The 17,856-nt window shown below is 44.1% G+C and overlaps 2 protein-coding genes and 1 non-coding gene across 3 annotated transcripts; all 3 read left to right on the top strand.

Annotated features, from left to right (window-relative positions):
* Window positions 1–1,446: 1,446 nt before the first annotated feature.
* On the top strand, window positions 1,447–9,957 carry vgf (VGF nerve growth factor inducible). Its single transcript, XM_037480385.2, has 2 exons — window positions 1,447–1,730; window positions 5,413–9,957. The coding sequence occupies exon 2, from the start codon at window positions 5,463–5,465 to the stop codon at window positions 7,611–7,613; it is 2,151 nt and encodes a 716-aa protein (XP_037336282.2). The 5' UTR covers window positions 1,447–1,730; window positions 5,413–5,462; the 3' UTR covers window positions 7,614–9,957.
* Window positions 9,958–11,448: 1,491 nt separating this feature from the next.
* Window positions 11,449–11,530, top strand: trnal-aag (transfer RNA leucine (anticodon AAG)). Its single transcript has one exon. It is a non-coding gene; the product is annotated as a tRNA-Leu (tRNA).
* A 567-nt stretch (window positions 11,531–12,097) lies between these two features.
* snapc2 (small nuclear RNA activating complex, polypeptide 2) lies at window positions 12,098–17,199 on the top strand. The gene is made up of 6 exons (XM_037480874.2): window positions 12,098–12,705; window positions 12,799–12,972; window positions 14,699–14,828; window positions 15,115–15,786; window positions 15,948–16,036; window positions 16,536–17,199. Exons 1-6 carry the CDS (start codon window positions 12,493–12,495, stop codon window positions 16,863–16,865), a joined length of 1,608 nt encoding a protein of 535 aa, XP_037336771.2. The 5' UTR covers window positions 12,098–12,492; the 3' UTR covers window positions 16,866–17,199.
* The last annotated feature ends 657 nt before the right edge of the window (window positions 17,200–17,856 follow it).

Here is a 17,856-nt window from a genome sequence, read left to right on the forward strand (position 1 = left end):
TAATCCCAAAGGACAAATTTTCATAATATCCCGACTGGTGTCTTGTCAGGTAAAAGGAAGGAACACCTTCCAATAGGAAGTAGGGCTGAATTACCAAGTCAACAAGTTTGCCACCAACAGTCACTGTTTTATGTACATATACTTTTCATGTAGAGTACTAGGTAGATGAAGGTTTTATGGTTAGGGTGTTCATTTCGGACACCTCGTTAGGGTAAATGCAGTTGTTAAAATGAGTTTTGAGAGGGTTTTGACACGTGCTGATGGCACTTCTACTGAAGCAAATGATGAGAATACTTGCAAACCATTTTTTCAGTGGTGTAGAGTAACAGCTGTGATGGAAGACCTTTTCACACTAATTCCAGTAAAGTAGTTTAAAAATGTGCTGAGAAGAGCTCCTGGAGCCAAATGGTTACACACTCATTTGATTCTGGCTGTGCAAGCCACCCAACTTATAGGCAAAAAACATCATAGAACAGTTGTTCTATTATTACAATGATCAGTCATCTGAAGAAAAAAGAAACACACTTTAAATCAGTTATTACATATTGTGGAAAACGAAAAACCGCATAGTACATGAATGACAATTTAAAAAATAAATACTATTATGTCAATTATCATTAATAGTTGTTATTGGAATTATTTTATATATACACCAGGTGGTCTGTACCTGCCTGGTACATATATTTGTCATGGAAGAGAATGCAATAAGAGTCCAGTCATCTGTTTGCTGCACAACAATTCGAGCGGAGCAGTCTTTGCAGGGGAGTTCTTCTGAGGCTCCAGGCAGATACACACACAAGAAATAATGCTGCAGATGTTAAAACATAAAGGAATAAAAAATTTATAAAATGACATTGTTATAAAAATAAAAAATAATTTTGCAGTGGACTGATATGAACCATAAATAAACAGTATTATAGAGGATACATCTTCAGCTATAAACAAGGTGTCATAAACGTAAAGAAGTCGTATGGTGACAAAGGGAACATTGAATAATAAACATTATATAAACATAACGGGAAAGGGGGACATAAAGGAAAAATAAGACCTTAAATCCGCCATCTCCCCAAAGGGTTCTCGGACCCTGGAGACTATACTGCTAACGCGTGAATTCGTGAAGCCCCAACACGAAACAAAACATGACCAAGTGGTAATATTTAACATACATAATTATCTGTGAATATTTTCATTCCTAATTGTATGTCAATTAATTTCGCTCAGCTTTGTGTTCACATGTTCCTCGGAATCACGCACGGAGAGGCGGGGTCCGGCCCTGCAGGCGGACACACTGAGCGGCGAAAACTGCGAATTCATTCACCTCTGTTCATTCAGCAGAGCCAGCACTGCAGCTAATTGGTTCGACCAAAAAATCTTATGAATGAAACCCGGTCTGGTGACGTCAATGGGAATCGCTTGACGCACGAGTCACGTGGGCAAGGGTAGGAGGGGCACGGGCGGTATAAGAGAACCGCAACCGCTGTCAGTGGTCCTGAAATCAGACGGAGCCAAAGGAGCGGAATCCCGGGAGAGAAGGAGGAGACGACAACAACAACAAAAGCAACAGCTACTGTGACACCACTTTACGTCAAACGACAAACTCACACACAACAGAACAAGAAGAAGAAAAAGGAGAGCGCGGTGCAAGGCGCCGCGCGTGAAAACAGGGACTTCTCGCAACGTGTGACGCGACGCGGAGGGGAAGCTCCCCCGCGGCTACGGCTGGACTGCAAGTAAGTGCCAACTTATCCGGCATTACTTTACTTTCTCTTCTGCAAAAAAATAAAGACATTCTGTTAGCTTGGCTGATGATCAGATCTGAGAATTTTTTTTACATTTATATATTATAATATTCTAAAAAAAATAAGTACGGTTCAGCCGTAAATAAAATTGTAAACAGGAAAATCCGAAAGGGGGATTATTGTTTTTTGCATGGTTGAAATGGTCTATTACTTGATTTCGAAAACAATGTTCTGTTACAATTGTATTTAGGCACGTGACACATGACATGTTAATTGATCAATCAAGTAACATTTTTTTCAGTTTACAGACATAAGAGCGCTTGTGTTTTTTTGTGTGAGAGAGAATGTTTTGTCATTTTGACTTTCCATATTCCTTTGCATCTGGTCAACACGGGGGTGGCTGTTGCCCCCTCCTTTATATTCCTCCTCCTCCCAATCATCATCATCATCGTCATCATCATCATCATCAACATTTCAATTATCGTCATCTCCAGCCACCATCACCATGACTTGCGTTGCCAAAAATAACCAGATAAAAAAATGCAGTAGAACGAAGCAGCTTTGTGTGCATTAAGGTGACGGTTTAAAAAGAAAGAAAGAACAAGGACAAAAAAGGTGATTTTACAGAGTCAATGACAGCCCGGTTTGTCGTGTCTAAAATGTCTGCATTGGGTTCACGGTGTGGCTGCTGGCAGGGTACTCATGATGCCAGAAGTATGGAGGTGGCTTTATGCTTTTTTTCCTCTTGATTCTTGTATCTCATAGGCGGAATATTAACGCGCTTTGTTGTTGTCAACTATGGTGTGACCCGATGAGGCCACGAAGCCTCAACTGCGTGCCATCCTATAATGCATATGCTTTCTTTGTGTGTACGGATAATGAGATGAAGCCATTCGATCGTTGGCTGCGTGTTTGCACATCACGCATCACGCATCCGCTGCAATCCAGCCACCTCCGCTGCGGAACGTGCCCCGCCAGTCGATCTGTTATTGGTTCTTGAAATGGAAGATTTTTTCGTTTTCTTTTCCCATGGTCCCGCTCCCGGGGGGCCACGTACCGACGCACGCTTTCATTTCCCTTCAAGACTTAGGTCTTCATTGGCTCAACTGAATTCACGTTTTTAAGAAAGTGCAATGGGGAACTATACGCGAATTTTCCAAATGTTGTCGTTGTGAGCTGATCCATAAATATCAGTTATTAACAACTCAAATCCCAAAACTAGACGTACTCAAGCCTGTGGTGTCATCAAGTAGTGTGGACCAGTTCAATAGACCATAAGATTGGATGATGACACTGAGAGTTTTAGAGGAATTCTCTCAGTATTCGCGCACATTTCCTATTAGAATGAAGCTCATTTGTGTAAAAACCCACAACTTGTCATAAAGCTGCTCCAGACCATTTTTCTGATGGCATTTCCAGCAGGAGAAAAAAGACCTTGACACACGGAGTTTTGTCATGAGTGAACATTTCGTAACTAAAAAACGTGTCATTTTTTCTTTTTGCACTGCAATGTCAAATTTGCTTAGCTTTTGTTCGCCGAATAAAGGCATCACTACGGTGGCCGAGAAGGTTCAGACAAATACAAAAGCAACAACACAACCGCAAATGCCACAACGCAACACGAACGCCACAACACAAAATACAAAAGGCACATCACAACTGCAAATGCCACAACACAACACGAACGCCACAACACAAAATACAAAAGGCACATCACAACTGCAAATGCCACAACACAACACGAACGCCGCAACACGAAAATACAAAAGCCACATCACAACCGCAAATGCCACAACGCAACACGAACGCCGCAACGCAACGCGAAAGCGAAAACGGAAGTAGCTGCCCACGGGAGCGAGCGTATTTTGGAGGAACGCCCACGGGAGCGAGCGTATTTTGGAGGAACGGAGCTGGAGGATGGCAGATCGTTTAAGAAGTAAGTGAAACATGATTCCTTACTTTAACTGTAGCCGCAAGGAATCATGTTTCACTTACTTCTTAAACGATCTGGCATCCTCCAGCTCCGTTGTTACGTGCCTACTGGTTTTTGAACCTACTGGTTTGGCTACGCGTTTAGATGTTATTAAGAGAGTAATCCTACTTGGGCAATGTGCTAGAAAACCTGACAGAACTATGTATTTCACGCTACGCCACCAAAAACCAGTTGTCTTGGCTCACCCTGAACCAAAAGATGTTCTTGCCACTGACGATTTGCAATTTCATGATAAGTAGTGAAATCAGTAGCGGCATTTGACAGCTCGGTTGGCCGACGGCGTAGCGCCGCCGTCTTATAAAGTTTTGCTATTTTGCTCGACTGCGAGTTCGAATCCAGGTTGTGGCGATCTTTTAATAAACGTATGTTCTTTTATTTATTTCTTTATACGTAGCAGTGATGTAGTGCTCACTTATACAATCATAACCGCTGCATTGGATATGGGATACATTTTGAACATTTTCAGAAATATGTTTGCGACTGTGTGACGGATCAGGTGACCGAGGCAGACAACATCTGCCGCTGTCGGGGCAAAACAAACACGCACGCGTAGCCAAACCAGTAGGTTCAAAAACCCAGTCGGCACGTAACACCGGAGCTGGAGGATGCCAGATCGTTTAAGAAGTAAGTGAAACATGATTCCTTGCGGCTACAGTTAAAGTAAGGAATCATGTTTCACTTACTTCTTAAACGATCTGCCATCCTCCAGCTCCGTTCCTCCAAAATACGCTCGCTCCCGTGGGCGTTCCTCCAAAATACGCTCGCTCCCGTGGGCAGCTACTTCCGTTTTCGCTTTCGCGTTGCGTTGCGGCGTTCGTGTTGCGTTGTGGCATTTGCGGTTGTGATGTGGCTTTTGTATTTTCGTGTTGCGGCGTTCGTGTTGTGTTGTGGCGTTTGCGGTTGTGTTGTTGCTTTTGTATTTGTCTGAACCTTCTCGGCCACCGTACATCACCCTATCATGTTGAACGCAGCGGACATATTAAACAATTAGCGTAGGCAGAGACTTACCTTCTTCCGTTTATTTTTTTCACAATAAAAGCCCTAGATGTAAACAGAGCGTAGAAGAAACTACAGTGTAGTCCGGGCCCTTTCTCTCTTTTCGAAAACCAAATAAAATAGATCAGGGCATTAACGGGTAAATAAAGTTTGAATATTATACTCTGCTCATACACCCGCCAAACCATACCTATACTTTTTTACCATAATAATTGAGAACAAATGATAGATTACTGAAGCTCAGAATTGTCTAAATACATCCAAATATAAGCATAAGCATAAATTGATGATATGACTGTGTTACAGAGCAAGATTGATGGAGGCCATATTGAAAATTCAACTTTCATAGGTCTTCTACACTTTAATGTGGATGCCTGACGTGTCTACTAACCCCGACATGCTGGGGAAAAAAACTCACATGTTTTTAAAATAATTCTAGTAATCAATAATTAATACTAATAAAAACAATTTGTTCGCCAACGTCAGCAGACAAGAAGTATCCCTTACATCACCTTGGCCCTGTCTCCACTACATCCCCTCGCCCCCCCACCACATCCTCCCACCACAGTTCCGCAAAATTCTCTACATCAAACACTCAAGAGCGAAATGGCATAATATGGCTTCTTTAATATTGAGAGTTATTGAAACTGAAGATTTGTCTCTGTGCTTTTCTCCCTCCTCAAGGAATTTCTGATTCCCCTCACTGCTCACCGCGGGCCCTCTTCTAATTGACCATGATTGGGTACCACAATCTCTCAAGTGCCCTTGCCCTCCTTGTTCTCCTGACAGGGGCTTCCTCCTTCCATCTGTCCATCTCTAAGCCGATCAACACCCCTGGAGTTATTGATGACCATAGATATGCTACTCCTGCAAGCGATGAGGAGAGACGATCAACACAGAGAGAAGATTCAGAGGAAGAGGAGGAGCTCTTCAAAGATGTGGATCCCAAAAGACTAGCGGCGGTTTTACTAGAGGCACTGAATCACTCAAGAGTAGAGCAAAGACAGGGGCAAGAGGAGCATAATGGGATGGAAGGAGAAATGAAAGCTGAGATGAGGGGTGTCAGAAAAGAAGAAGCTGACAGTTCAGTGAGAAAAATGGAGGGGGCAGACAGAGACCGAGATGGGCGACAGGAGTTGGAGCTGCTGATGGCCACGCAGCAGAAGAAGAGGGAGAGAGAGGAGGAAGAGGAGAGGCAGAAAGCTCGAGAAGAAGAGGAGAGAATGACAGAAAAGGTGTCTAGTCGCACCACAAGTCAGACGGTCCAGGTCCAAGCAGAGCGGCAGCCCGCTAGTCTGGATGGAAGAGGGGAGCCCGGCCAGGTTGCTGCCCCACAGCAGGGGCCAAACATCCCTGAACAAGGCAGCAATGAGGAGGAGGAGCAGCTCAGCCCAGAGGAGTTAAAGAACCTTGAGACAATGATGAAGGAGTTTCCTCGTTTGAACACGGCCACTGAGAGGGAGGGAGATTCAGGGCAAAACCAGAGAGAGAGCCGAGGTTACAGCAGCTACAATGACATCATACCAATCAACAAAGGCAACAACCTCGCCATGTCTAAGAAGAAACTGAAATGGCAGGAGGAGACACAGAAAGGACTCATCTTCCCAAAGTTCAGTGGAGGCAACTTTGTGAACGACTTTGAAGACAATAACAACGCTGGTAGTAATGCAGCACAGTCACTGCCTCCGCCGGAGCAGGAGGTGATAGCAGATGATGGAGTGCAGGACGAGGACGAAGAAGAAGATGAGGAGGTGTTGAGCCCTGAGGAGGAGGAGGCTCAAGCCAAAGCAGAGCAGGAGGAGATGAGGAGGCAGGCGGCCGAGGCACAAAAGGCCAAAATGGAGGAGGAGAAGTTAGCCGACATCGCTTCTGACATGCTGCTGCGCTACATGGTCAAACAGAACAACAATAAATACAGCTCGTCCCTGTCCAACGCTGCGGAGGACAAGAGGTCCGATGAGGAACAGGAGGTGACAGAGGAGGACGATATCGATCCCCAGACCATCGACAAGCTGATCGAGATCTCCAACAAGCTCCACCTCCCTGCTGATGACGTGGTGGACATCATCAGCGACGTGGAAAAGAAGAAGAAGAAAGACGTGCCGCCCGAGATGGTGTCTCATCGGCAGCGACCTTCAACTCCGCTTGCTTCCCCATTCTCCTCATCCAAGGATTTTTCATCGTCACAGATTCCAACCAGTCGAAATGGTTTCCAAGCTTCCAAGCAGCCCTTCTCAGCTGTCAATCTCCTCAAAACATGGTTACAGGACAAATCGCCAGCCAAGTTGCAAGATGTCTGGAGCAAACCTGCAAAGCCTCTGGTGGCCAATCAGAATCGCTGGCCCAGACCTCAGAAGCCTCTGTCAAATAAACAGGACCTCTGGCTAAAATCACAGAGGCCAGTTTGGACTGGCTACCCTTCTTACCCCCACACATACCCGTCCTACTACCAGAGGAAGCAGTACCCAGACTTCTACCCCATCTATTTCCCACCTCCCCCGAGACCCAAACCCCGTTACTACATCCCAAAACCTGCTTTCACTCTTAACAACTTCCTTGGGAATTCCATGGACGACACCTACTCTTTCCCTCCCAGGCGACGTTACCCCAGCTGGGTCCAACCTCGGCTTAGAACCCCCCCCGCGGTCCTCCACCAGAGGCCATACTACACCGCCTACCCGTATCAGCCAGCACTCATCCCCAAACCTCGCTCCCCTCTTCGAAAGCCTGTGATCCCGTCTCAGCAGAAATATTATTACTCAGACCCGGTGGCAGCCGAAGCAACGAGAAATGAAGATTACTACGCTGCTGGACAGCAGCCAGACCGTGACGATCTGGAGAAATACATACAGCAAATACTCATGAAGAGGCCACTGTTGGACTGAAAGGGGGATGAGGGAGCGAGAGAATTAGGCAAGAGATGGGCAGAAAAGTATTTCTTTGTGATCTTATTTTGGTGGTGTTGGTTCTGTTTTACATATGTAACAAGCTCCTTTCTCCTATTTAGTTTGGTTTTGATTTGGACAAGGACATTAAGGAGGACTTCTCTTCAGAGCTAGGCTGGATGACTTGCATAGGTAAAGGACAGAAAAGATACACATCTACATTCGTCCTCCGTATAGGAGTGGACACAGCACGAACCTGGCCTGTTGGAAAGCAGGGGAGATTTGTATCATGCTACAAATTTCCATCCAAGTTCCCAGCATTACGTTCTTCTCCATTTGGACATTTTACAATGCCAACAAAGGAGGACGCTTAAATATGTTGTTACCGGTACTTTAAAAAAGATCTCCAGCAGCAATGAATGATGGGATACATTTTGAGGCTTAAGGAGTTCTACGATCCAAACACAGAGAATGTGCGTGTGATTATCTAAGGCAGGGGAATTCGAACATTATTTCATAAACATAGTCTTTCTGAAAAACAAATTGTGGTATTTATATGAAGATGCAGCAAAAATCAGCAGCACAGCACTTTCTCATTTGGTGTCCTCACATACTCACCAAAGCTCTTCATTATGAAATATAACGCACCAAAAAGCATATTTCATACAAAGGGCTGTGGAAGCCCTGCTAACGCCGCTCTAATGGCTTGGATGACTCACCCTTTTGCATAACTTCAATTACCTTGTTGCTATGGTGCCAAACCCTGACCAAACTCTATGTGGCATTCTTTTGACGCCTTCAGAGAAGGACGCACTGGTGGAGGCACTTACTGCTCTTTTACTAAACAAGTGCATTCAAGCAGTTAAGGCTGGTGTTGTTCTTTATCTTATTTTGCATTACTAAATGCGTTAAATACTTTCTTACTGCAGCACTTAGTTAACATATTGCTAATGCAGAAGATTGCAGATTGCCAGCCTTATCCTGCAATACCCCTTATCCTTGTGCCCCAAAGTGCCCCTAAATCCCAAGGTTCCCTTTAAGGTCCATTAAGGCCAATTTGATAATTCAACATTTTCTATTGATCATTACAGGACTGAAAAATACTTTGCCGAGGCAAGTAAATGGGCCAATCAATCTAACAATGTAGTTTAATTTGAATAAGCGCTGAATCCGAAACCAATTTGTATTGGGGTGACTAAAAATTTGCTTTGGGCAAATATTTTTGAGGCTGCATGTGATAAAAAAAACAGAACAGTTAAAAGTTAAACTAACGATTCAAACTCTATGATGGTTTTTCTTTTGTTCTTAATGTTGCAGAGCGATCAATCACCCATTTTATGCATTGGTAGGTGGGAACCTGTTTCCAAACTGAGCTGAAACTGGCTGCCTTACATGTCACTGTGACATCCCAAACATAGCGCTACGTTTCCTTTTTTTACCACTTGATATTATCCCAGAGTTCAAGGCTGTAATCACTTTTGTAATAGACGAGATAATGAAATGATTTGGAAACTAAATCCACTGGAGATGGGATCAGTTTGCCCACGTTCAGGTTTTAGTCATGACTAAAAAATAAACACGATGAGGGGATTTTTAATTGCTTCAGATGGCTATCGTGTTATAGATATGATTGTAAAAGAGAGTATTTTTTACGTGCAAAAAAATAGGATTTTACAGAGGTTTAAATAACTAAGTTAAGCTCTTTTCTCTATTTGGCAACTGATAATCAGTAATAAATAATAACAAACACTTTTTTTGGAACCTGGGAACGAGAGCAGATGTTGCTCTAAGTTTTTTCTGTAGTGTTGACTTTTGTGGTTATCTATTACTAAGGAATGATTAAATCTCAATATCATTGTTGAGCAAAACAGATTCATGGCATCAACAATCTTGGACATGGCAACATTAGTCAAAGAAACAAAAATGAACGCAGATGGACATAAACGAGCTTTTTGTAATTTTCAATGGTTTGTTCTTTTTTCAAGAAGGAAGTCCCATATTGAGAAAGATATGGGAAGAAAAGAACAGGCTTAGATATGAAGTGACACACCAGAGGCTATAGTACAGTGTCTGCACGTTTATGTATACTTGCATTCAAGAATAGCTTCTTTGAAGGCGTACAAGCATCAATCAAAAAAGTATAAAAAAAGCTCTAAAAATGACAGAAACAATAACGTCGGTGTACCTTTAAATCATTGTGCGGCGAGTGTTGTACATGGTCTTTCTAGATGTACTTTGTTGTAACCATCGTAATAAACATGCGTTTCCTGGATGTAAATATGCGCATGTCAATGACTACTTTTGCTAGAAACAATAAAATCTAACTATTTTTGTTACAAAAGTTTTTCATTGTGGTCAGAGATCATTTTTATGTGAGCTGTGGGAAGAAATCCCTGAATGAATGAATGGATGTATTCTTTTGGAGTTACAAGACTAAATGGTTGGGTGGAGTGATGGATGGATGGATGGATGAAAGAATGGAAGGTGTGATGGACAGGATTGATAGATCAATCGCTGGATTGGTCGTTGGTATGAATGGTCGGGTGGGTGGGTTGATGTCTATATGGATGGATGAATGGATGGATAAACCTTTTTTTGAATAATGAAAGAGAAAGACATTAGGAATCAACATGATGAATCAGAAATGTCCAGAAGCAAATATCTGGTAAGATCAGTCTCAATAATTGCAAATGCACACAGAAAGACTCACAAATGCAAACACAACAGTTCTCAAATAAATATAACTATACATCATAATTTATCTTTGTGTGGTTTGGAATGTATTTGTCACCCATTAAATGGTAAACTGTCAATGTTACCACAACCGCAATGAGGCCAACGGGCCGATCAAAGCACAAGAAGGTAATTAAAGGTGGGTGGGGGAGGAATTGAGGTTGCTTTGATACGTCATGCTGCTCTGGTATGGGGGTGTTCAGCAAGGTGATTAGAGGTTAGAGAAGAAGGTGGACATTGTGGGCTGCGGTAACAAAAAGTGGGTAGGTTTGATAAATTGACTTTAGAGAGGATTTCCACAGGCTGCCAAGATAAGTTCTGCAATTCAACCCCAGAACAACATGGACAGATGAATGAACTGACAAGATGGTGTTTATGACAGGAATGCACGGGACTAAAAAACAGAAAGGAATGAGATATGCATTCGTCAGAATGAGCCAAGAGAGTGCACTGCAATGAAAATCCACATGAAAAGGCTGCTGGTGAGAATAAAGAGGAGGGAGAGTGGAGGAACAGAGAAGAGAAAGCGTGCCAGATGACATGGAGGGCTGAGATAAGGGAGGAGTGGAGCGGGTTGATGGTTGCAGCTCTGCCCATGGAGAGGTGCGGTGATTCATGATGTCACGTGGTGAAGACTGGGTGACTCATCCACCAACATCGTCATGCAGCCACTGCAGAGCCCCAAAACACACAGACAAAGATGCATGCTGTACACGTGTACAGCATGTTGTACACGTTTACAACATGTGCACATTCATGTACAAAAACTGATCATACATTGATGAATGTGTAATATTTCAAAATAAGGCAGGTAACAGCATGTTTATATCGCAACAGGCAGTTGAGCTGTTGCCAACTAGATATTGCTGTTACAGTAGTCGGTCTACTGTATTTCTGGACGACAATGCCAAACACGTAAGTGCAAGAACTGAATCAAATATTTTGTTTGCCCTATTCTGTTTTTTTCAGATTTGTAAAGTAAGCACTCCAGCAACACCACGTTAGTCTTGTTACTAGTCTTCATTCGTTTTTTCGTCATTGCATGCTTAGCATATATAGCTAACACAGGAGTTATAACTTAATTTTGAGTCCCTGTCTTGTAGGTAGCGTGGCCGAGCGGTCTAAGGCGCTGGATTAAGGCTCCAGTCTCCTCGGAGGCGTGGGTTCGAATCCCACCGCTGCCATGTGTACTTTTGGTACGGGTTTAAAAATTTTCTGGTAGAACATTTAATTTCCCCCCCAAAGTACAAGACAAATTAAACCGTTTAAAATACTATTTTTATTTATTAACTGAGCCGACTGAAAGTCGGGCGAAGCCTTATTGTGTTTGTAGTTATACTTGATATTTAACCATTCACCCAAAAACTGCTTTTTGGTGTTTTTGTCCGATCCGGTGTTTTTGTCTTTCAGGCTGCATGACCTGCTCATCTTGAGTCAGCCGTTGCTTGTAGGAGACGCATGCCCTGTAAATAATACCTGGGAGAAAAATATCAGGTCGAAACAATTTTCCTAAACATGAGTTAAACCCGGAAGTAGTTCGACTCCTTGCCTTCAAACTAAAGTACCATCAAAAGACAGTAAAATACATGTTTGCAAGATGTACATATTAAGTAGTGGAACTGATATAAGGTGTGTGTTGGTTGATTACATGCATTGTTTTGAGATTACTAGCTATAAATAGCAGAGTATATAAAGCGTTTAGAGTGTTGAATGCTATTGGTTGATGAGTTACACGAGAAATATTTAATTTGTATGCACGTTTTGCTTTTGAAAAGTTGAAGTTAAAAAGTTGACTTTGAATCAAAGTTATTTAAATCTTAAATCAAACTATTTGAAATAAATATTCGTCCAACGATTTTAAGCAAAGGTCAGAAGCCATTTAAAATAGAAGGCTAGTGCTTTTAATTTGAAAATATCGCATCGGAAAACGTATCGTTGTTGTCGGATGTGAACGCAGGCACGCCGGTTGTTGACGTAGTGCTCTCAGTCTGAGACATCGTCCCCATTTTTCATTCGGGCTGTAACTAAAAGTTTAAAGTTTGTATCTCGTGAGTGACACGAACAACGCTACGAGCTGCACGCGACGAGCTCCCCGTTAGCCTCGCGACCCTCCCCGTGTGGCATCGGACCCGCGGCCTGAGCTGCGATGAAGCCGCCGCCTCGGAAACGTACGAAACCAGAACGCCAGCGGACTCCTGACCCGCCGAAGACCCCGCGCAAAGGGCCCGTTCAATGGCAACGGACCGAGTTGAAGAACCTCCTGAAAGCCCTGCAGATACTCTACAAAAAGTCCGCGGGGAACAGCGACATCGACTACGATTACCTGAAGAAACACGTCCCCACCCGGTCCATTACAGAGGTGCGCCTTTATCTCTAGTTCTTAAAGGTTCCGAATTGTGCTTTTGGGTAACTTTGTGTTCGTTGGTTACGACGGTGACCTCTCTTCTTTTAGCTCCAGACTCTGGTGGACTTTTTGAAGGACAACATGCTCTCATTGGTGAGCTTCAAGCTGAACAAGAGGCGGTTGGAGGAGAAGAGTGCCAGAAAGCCCATCGACATGTGGACACAAATGGCTTCCACTATTGCTGGAAGCCGCGAGGAAGCCATCACCGCGGCTTTCTCCCAGGTACCGCGAGCCGAGGCCTCACTGCGTCCTGTTTAGGGCTGTCAACGAATAGCAGAGGTGTGGACTCGAGTCATGTGACTTGGACTCGAGTCAGACTCGAGTCATGAATTTGATGACTTGAGACTCGACTCGACAAAACGTACAAAGACTTGCAACTCGACTTGGACTTGAACACCGATGACTCGTGACTCGAGCCTTTTGACTCGAGAAGACTTGCTACTTCCCATGAAAACTGGGGAAAACATTTTCACACCACCGCGCCGCTCTGTTTATCTGCATCTGTCAAAAAAATGTGCGCCACCTGTATGCAGAGAGCGCGCGCTGCCTGCACGACATCCAATCACTGCAGTCCATTTGACCGTATCAACGAGACAGCTCGTTCATGGTTACAAAAATCGGGATTTTTGAACCCGGATTCAGACTCCGATGGAAATCCTCGCCAACATTATGTCAACGTCCGTTTTAAAGTAGTGTAATGAGCTGAGTTAAAGTTATTAGTTAATCAGTTATGCAGATGTTGCATGTGTTCACGTTATGCTCTGTTACCAGCTGTAGTTACGCGAGACAACCCGAGTTTTGGGGGGCCGTGTATGCGGAAGTGTTCGTTCGGCGTGGTGACGGCCAACAGTGACCGAAGTTGAGTTGTTTTATATAAATAAATGCAGCGGAGTTGCAAGCCAGTCATCGCCTCCTTATTTACGCTGCAGCATTGGGGTGAGCGTTACAGTACTATAACACAGTCACAGTCGATCCACCATTACCCTTCCCTTCGTAGTCTAGGTCTGTGAGGCAGCGCACCATCACCCAGGGTTCCCCGTCCCCACTATAATAAAAGGACTCGAAATGACTCGAAACTTAAGTGGTACGACTTGTGACTCGACTTGAGACTTGTTGGCTTTGACTTGTGACTCGACTTGGGACTTGCTTCGTCTTTGACTCGACTTGACTCGGGACTCGAGGGCAATGACTTGAGACTTGCTTGTGACTTGCCTAACAGTGACTTGTTCCCACCTCTGACGAATAGTAAATATTCCAATAGTTGTTAAAAACAGATATTTGAATGTGAAAAGAGTAGAGAGTGAGAGATAAATATGTTGTTAAATATGTTTAAACTTAAAAGTAATCACGTATACAAGTAGTTATGTCTCGTTGTATTCGTTTGTACTGTTATTGACGTGCCTAATTCGCAACGAGGAAAGACGCTGCAGAATCAGCGGCGGCTTTGCGCATGCGCGCGTGACTTTCAGTCTGCACGTGACGCGTGTCTCCTCTGTGCTCCGAGTGCAGCTGGACTGCTGCAACCTGCGAGGTTTCTGTGAGACGCGATAATTGCAAAACAATACGTGCTTTCACCTCAGACACCACAAAAGTCTCCAATAAAACTAGATACGGTGGTTGGTCGCTTTTGACAAAAAGTGGCAAAGAGGGTTTGGAAAGTAAATGTACCAAACCACAAAGGAGGAGTGCTGTGAGCATGTCTTAAGTCATTTTTATCTCATCATTTTTGACTTTCTAACCCTTCTTTTTGTGGCGGAAATGGGCTTCCATAGCAACCAGGTATTCGAATAAATGTGTTTTTAAGTGATTATTCAAATGTTATTTTTGAGCAATTTTGATAGCCCTTGTCTTGTTGTTTGCTCAGTCATCTTATTTGGTTTCTCATTGGTGTTCTTCTGCGCTATGGACGTGGAGGGCGACCACTGATCCTCCTCTCTGTGTTTCTCAGATGCTGATGGTGTCGTCCACGGAGCCCTGCACCCTAAAGAACTGTGACCCCCCTCAAATCCAGAGAGTCAAGGACAATCCTGGTGGCCGCACCCTCCCCGTGAGGCCGATGCCGAGGATGCCGATCCAAGGTATGAACCTCCAGAGGGTCTTTGTCATCAAACGGTTTGAAATATTCATCATCAATCTGTGGATATATTTGTCCTGTTGTTTTTTTGTCTCTTAGGAGCATTGGAAATTAGGATTTGTTAGTTTTTTTGTGTGTCTGTATGTGGTTGTTGTACTCTTTAGTTCTACTGTCTGTCGACTTACTGACGACATCTGTCCCCTCAAACATGGTTTCTGACCCGTTTTTGTCCACCTTACTGTGGTAAAGCCCATCACAACTCACAACAAAAAACATTTCCTCCCTCTTAGTAAAGCATCCGAAGACCAGCACCACCCTTCCTGCGGTGCTACTCAAGACCCCGGGTCCCGCCAAGGGCCCCGGCATAAGGCCCTCAGCCCCATCCCAAGCGGTTTGTGTGCTAAACGGCAAACCACATCCTTCTACCACAGCTGGAACTTCAGCTGCCAGCGCCCCCACCCCGATGTCTGCTTCCACCCCCAGTCGATCGGGTGTAGCAGTAAAAATACTTGTCGCGCCTGCTCCGTCTCCACAACCCACCTCGCAGACATCGACCCCGGTTCCGGGCACACTTGGTTCTGGCTCTGCAACGCCGGTAAAGACTCGGAGCGTTGGCCCGTCTCTCATCCAAACCCCCCAGCTACCCTCCGCCCAAAGCCCCACCACCATCTCCGCCTCCTCTCCATCCGAGCCCCCTTCATCCGGTCCTCACGCACCCATCCCCTCCATTCCCACCGGCCAGGCTCCGGTCCCCAGCACCCCGCCGCCCTCCTCCGCCGCCACACAGCTCTTGCTCTCCACGCCCCCTGCGGGATGCTACGCCAAGTTTAGTTGCACCAGCAACACCAGAAAAGACAATCCCAGGGTGTCAGGCGTCATGGGTGCAGTGGATTTTGAGAAGATCTATGGCTACCTGAGCTGCATCCACCAACCCAACAATGACTGCAATCTCACCCCCATGGGTGAGTTGGACATGTCATCTTTTTTCATAACATGTATACAGTACAATCCCAGACCCCTTCCATCAAATACACACACACACACACACTGTAACTGTCCATGTTTCCACGTCTCTGTCTACATCCACATTGAAATGAACCAGCTTTCTAATATCCTCCTCTAGAGAGTGCCATAATGTTGGACCTGTTGATGTCTCTTCCCGAGGAGCTCCCCCTACTGGACTGCAACAAACTGCACAAACATCTGAACCAGGTACACTTTGCTGCACACTAACCCATTGGTAGTGAGTGCAGTGGATAACGTGCTCTGCTGGATTCTGTCCACTTTGACGTTAATGTGAAAGAGAGTGAATGATGGTTTCACTTTTACCATTGTTGTCTCTTCCTCGGCTAAACTGAAATGACCCCCCCAACAATGTAAAATAAAGATGTACCTTTATACAGCACGCAAGCGTAACTTTGTGGTGAGTTCTACTGACCGGAGATCTTCAGGAGTAGACATAAATTCACTCTCACATTTCTCTCACAAAACTTTTGGTATTTCCATTATGTTACTTGCCATTGTCATGCTTATTGATATCATGACAGTGGTGACAGCATGACTTTGAAAACTTTAAGACATAATGAGTGAAACATTCTCTCCAGCCAGAGATAAATAATGACTCAAACCTCTGTTGTATCGGGTTATTGTTGCATAGCGTACACCAAACCCTTTGATGAATGAGTTTGTTCCTTTGTGTACTTGTCTTCAGGTGTACCAATTTCTGTCCTCCACCGCTGACTCCAAAATGGCGCAACAGATGTTCGAAGAGCTGAAGGAGGGACTTTGTGCCGGAGGAGACGAACGAGGAGACAGTCAGCACAGCCCCGCTCAGGCCAGCGGGGGGAAGAACCTGCAGCCCAACCAAGCTGAGAGTGAATCCTCAGGGAGCGCTGATGCACCTGGCCAAACCTCAGGGAGCGCTGATGCACCTGGCCAAACCTCAGGGAGCGCTGATGCACCTGGCCAATCAGGGAACTTGGTTCTCTGCCCCGCCCTCAACCCTTTTGTGGTGCCACTGAAACTGTTGATGCGTAAATAGGTTGAAATATTCAAAATGTGTGTATTTATTGTGCAGTATGCTTTAGTTATGTCTAGACTCTGTAATTCTATATTGTTCTTTTGTAATATTTAGTTTGTTTTAGACAAATCTGCTTTATTCAAAAATAAATGTTGTCTTTGGATCATTAAAGAATGTAAACATGTTCTAGTAGAAACCCCAGATATGAACCTAAAAACATAGTAGGACTAATTGAAACGAAAGTGATGGTTTTGTGTTGAGTTGCAGCTGATAATTACATGTCCAGTTGATGTTCTGCAGATTGCTTCATTTATTGCTTTGGATCTTAATCTCATAAAAAAATCATCGCAATTTATCAGCACAAAGGATTTACCGTTTAAAAGCACTAATAACCTTCACAATCCTCTTTGTGGTGAAAAAACGTCCATTTCAACTTTAAATAGGTGATGGATTTGTTCAAATAACGCAACATTTTTTGCCAGGTGAGATAATCTCAACAATCTCTTTGGTTGATTATTGCTTTCTCCATGTTTTGTAAATGTTTTGTTATTACTTTGGTAAGATATACTGGGAGAACGAAGGGAATGCTTTCGGGAATGGCTTGTGATCTGCTGCTACTTTGTCGGGTTGGAGAGTTTTATTATATCTTGGTCTTGGAACTTTAACAAAAAAAGCCTTTGGTTGTACTTAGCGTCCCTATTCTGGTTCTATAGATCCAGATGGCAACGGCCAACAAACAAGATTGCAACAGCCAAAACACCTACAAATGGGTGATGTCCCTATGACTATGTCCACTTCTTACATAAGTCTCAGTTGGGATTCCTCTGAGAAAGTGTACTGCTCAAAGTGCGTCTGGTACAATCGCAAAAACAGCGCCTCAAAGCATCTGTATGGACACTTAGGCTCCCTAACCAAGTATGGCTTGTTTAACCATGTTTCCTGAACAAAACCCGTTTGGGGGTTGGTAGGCATTCCAAACCCAGATGTGTCACTAAAAAGTGACTTTTTATGA

The sequence above is a fragment of the Pungitius pungitius genome, chromosome 1, assembly GCF_949316345.1.
Source record: "Pungitius pungitius chromosome 1, fPunPun2.1, whole genome shotgun sequence".
NCBI lineage: Eukaryota > Metazoa > Chordata > Actinopteri > Perciformes > Gasterosteidae > Pungitius > Pungitius pungitius.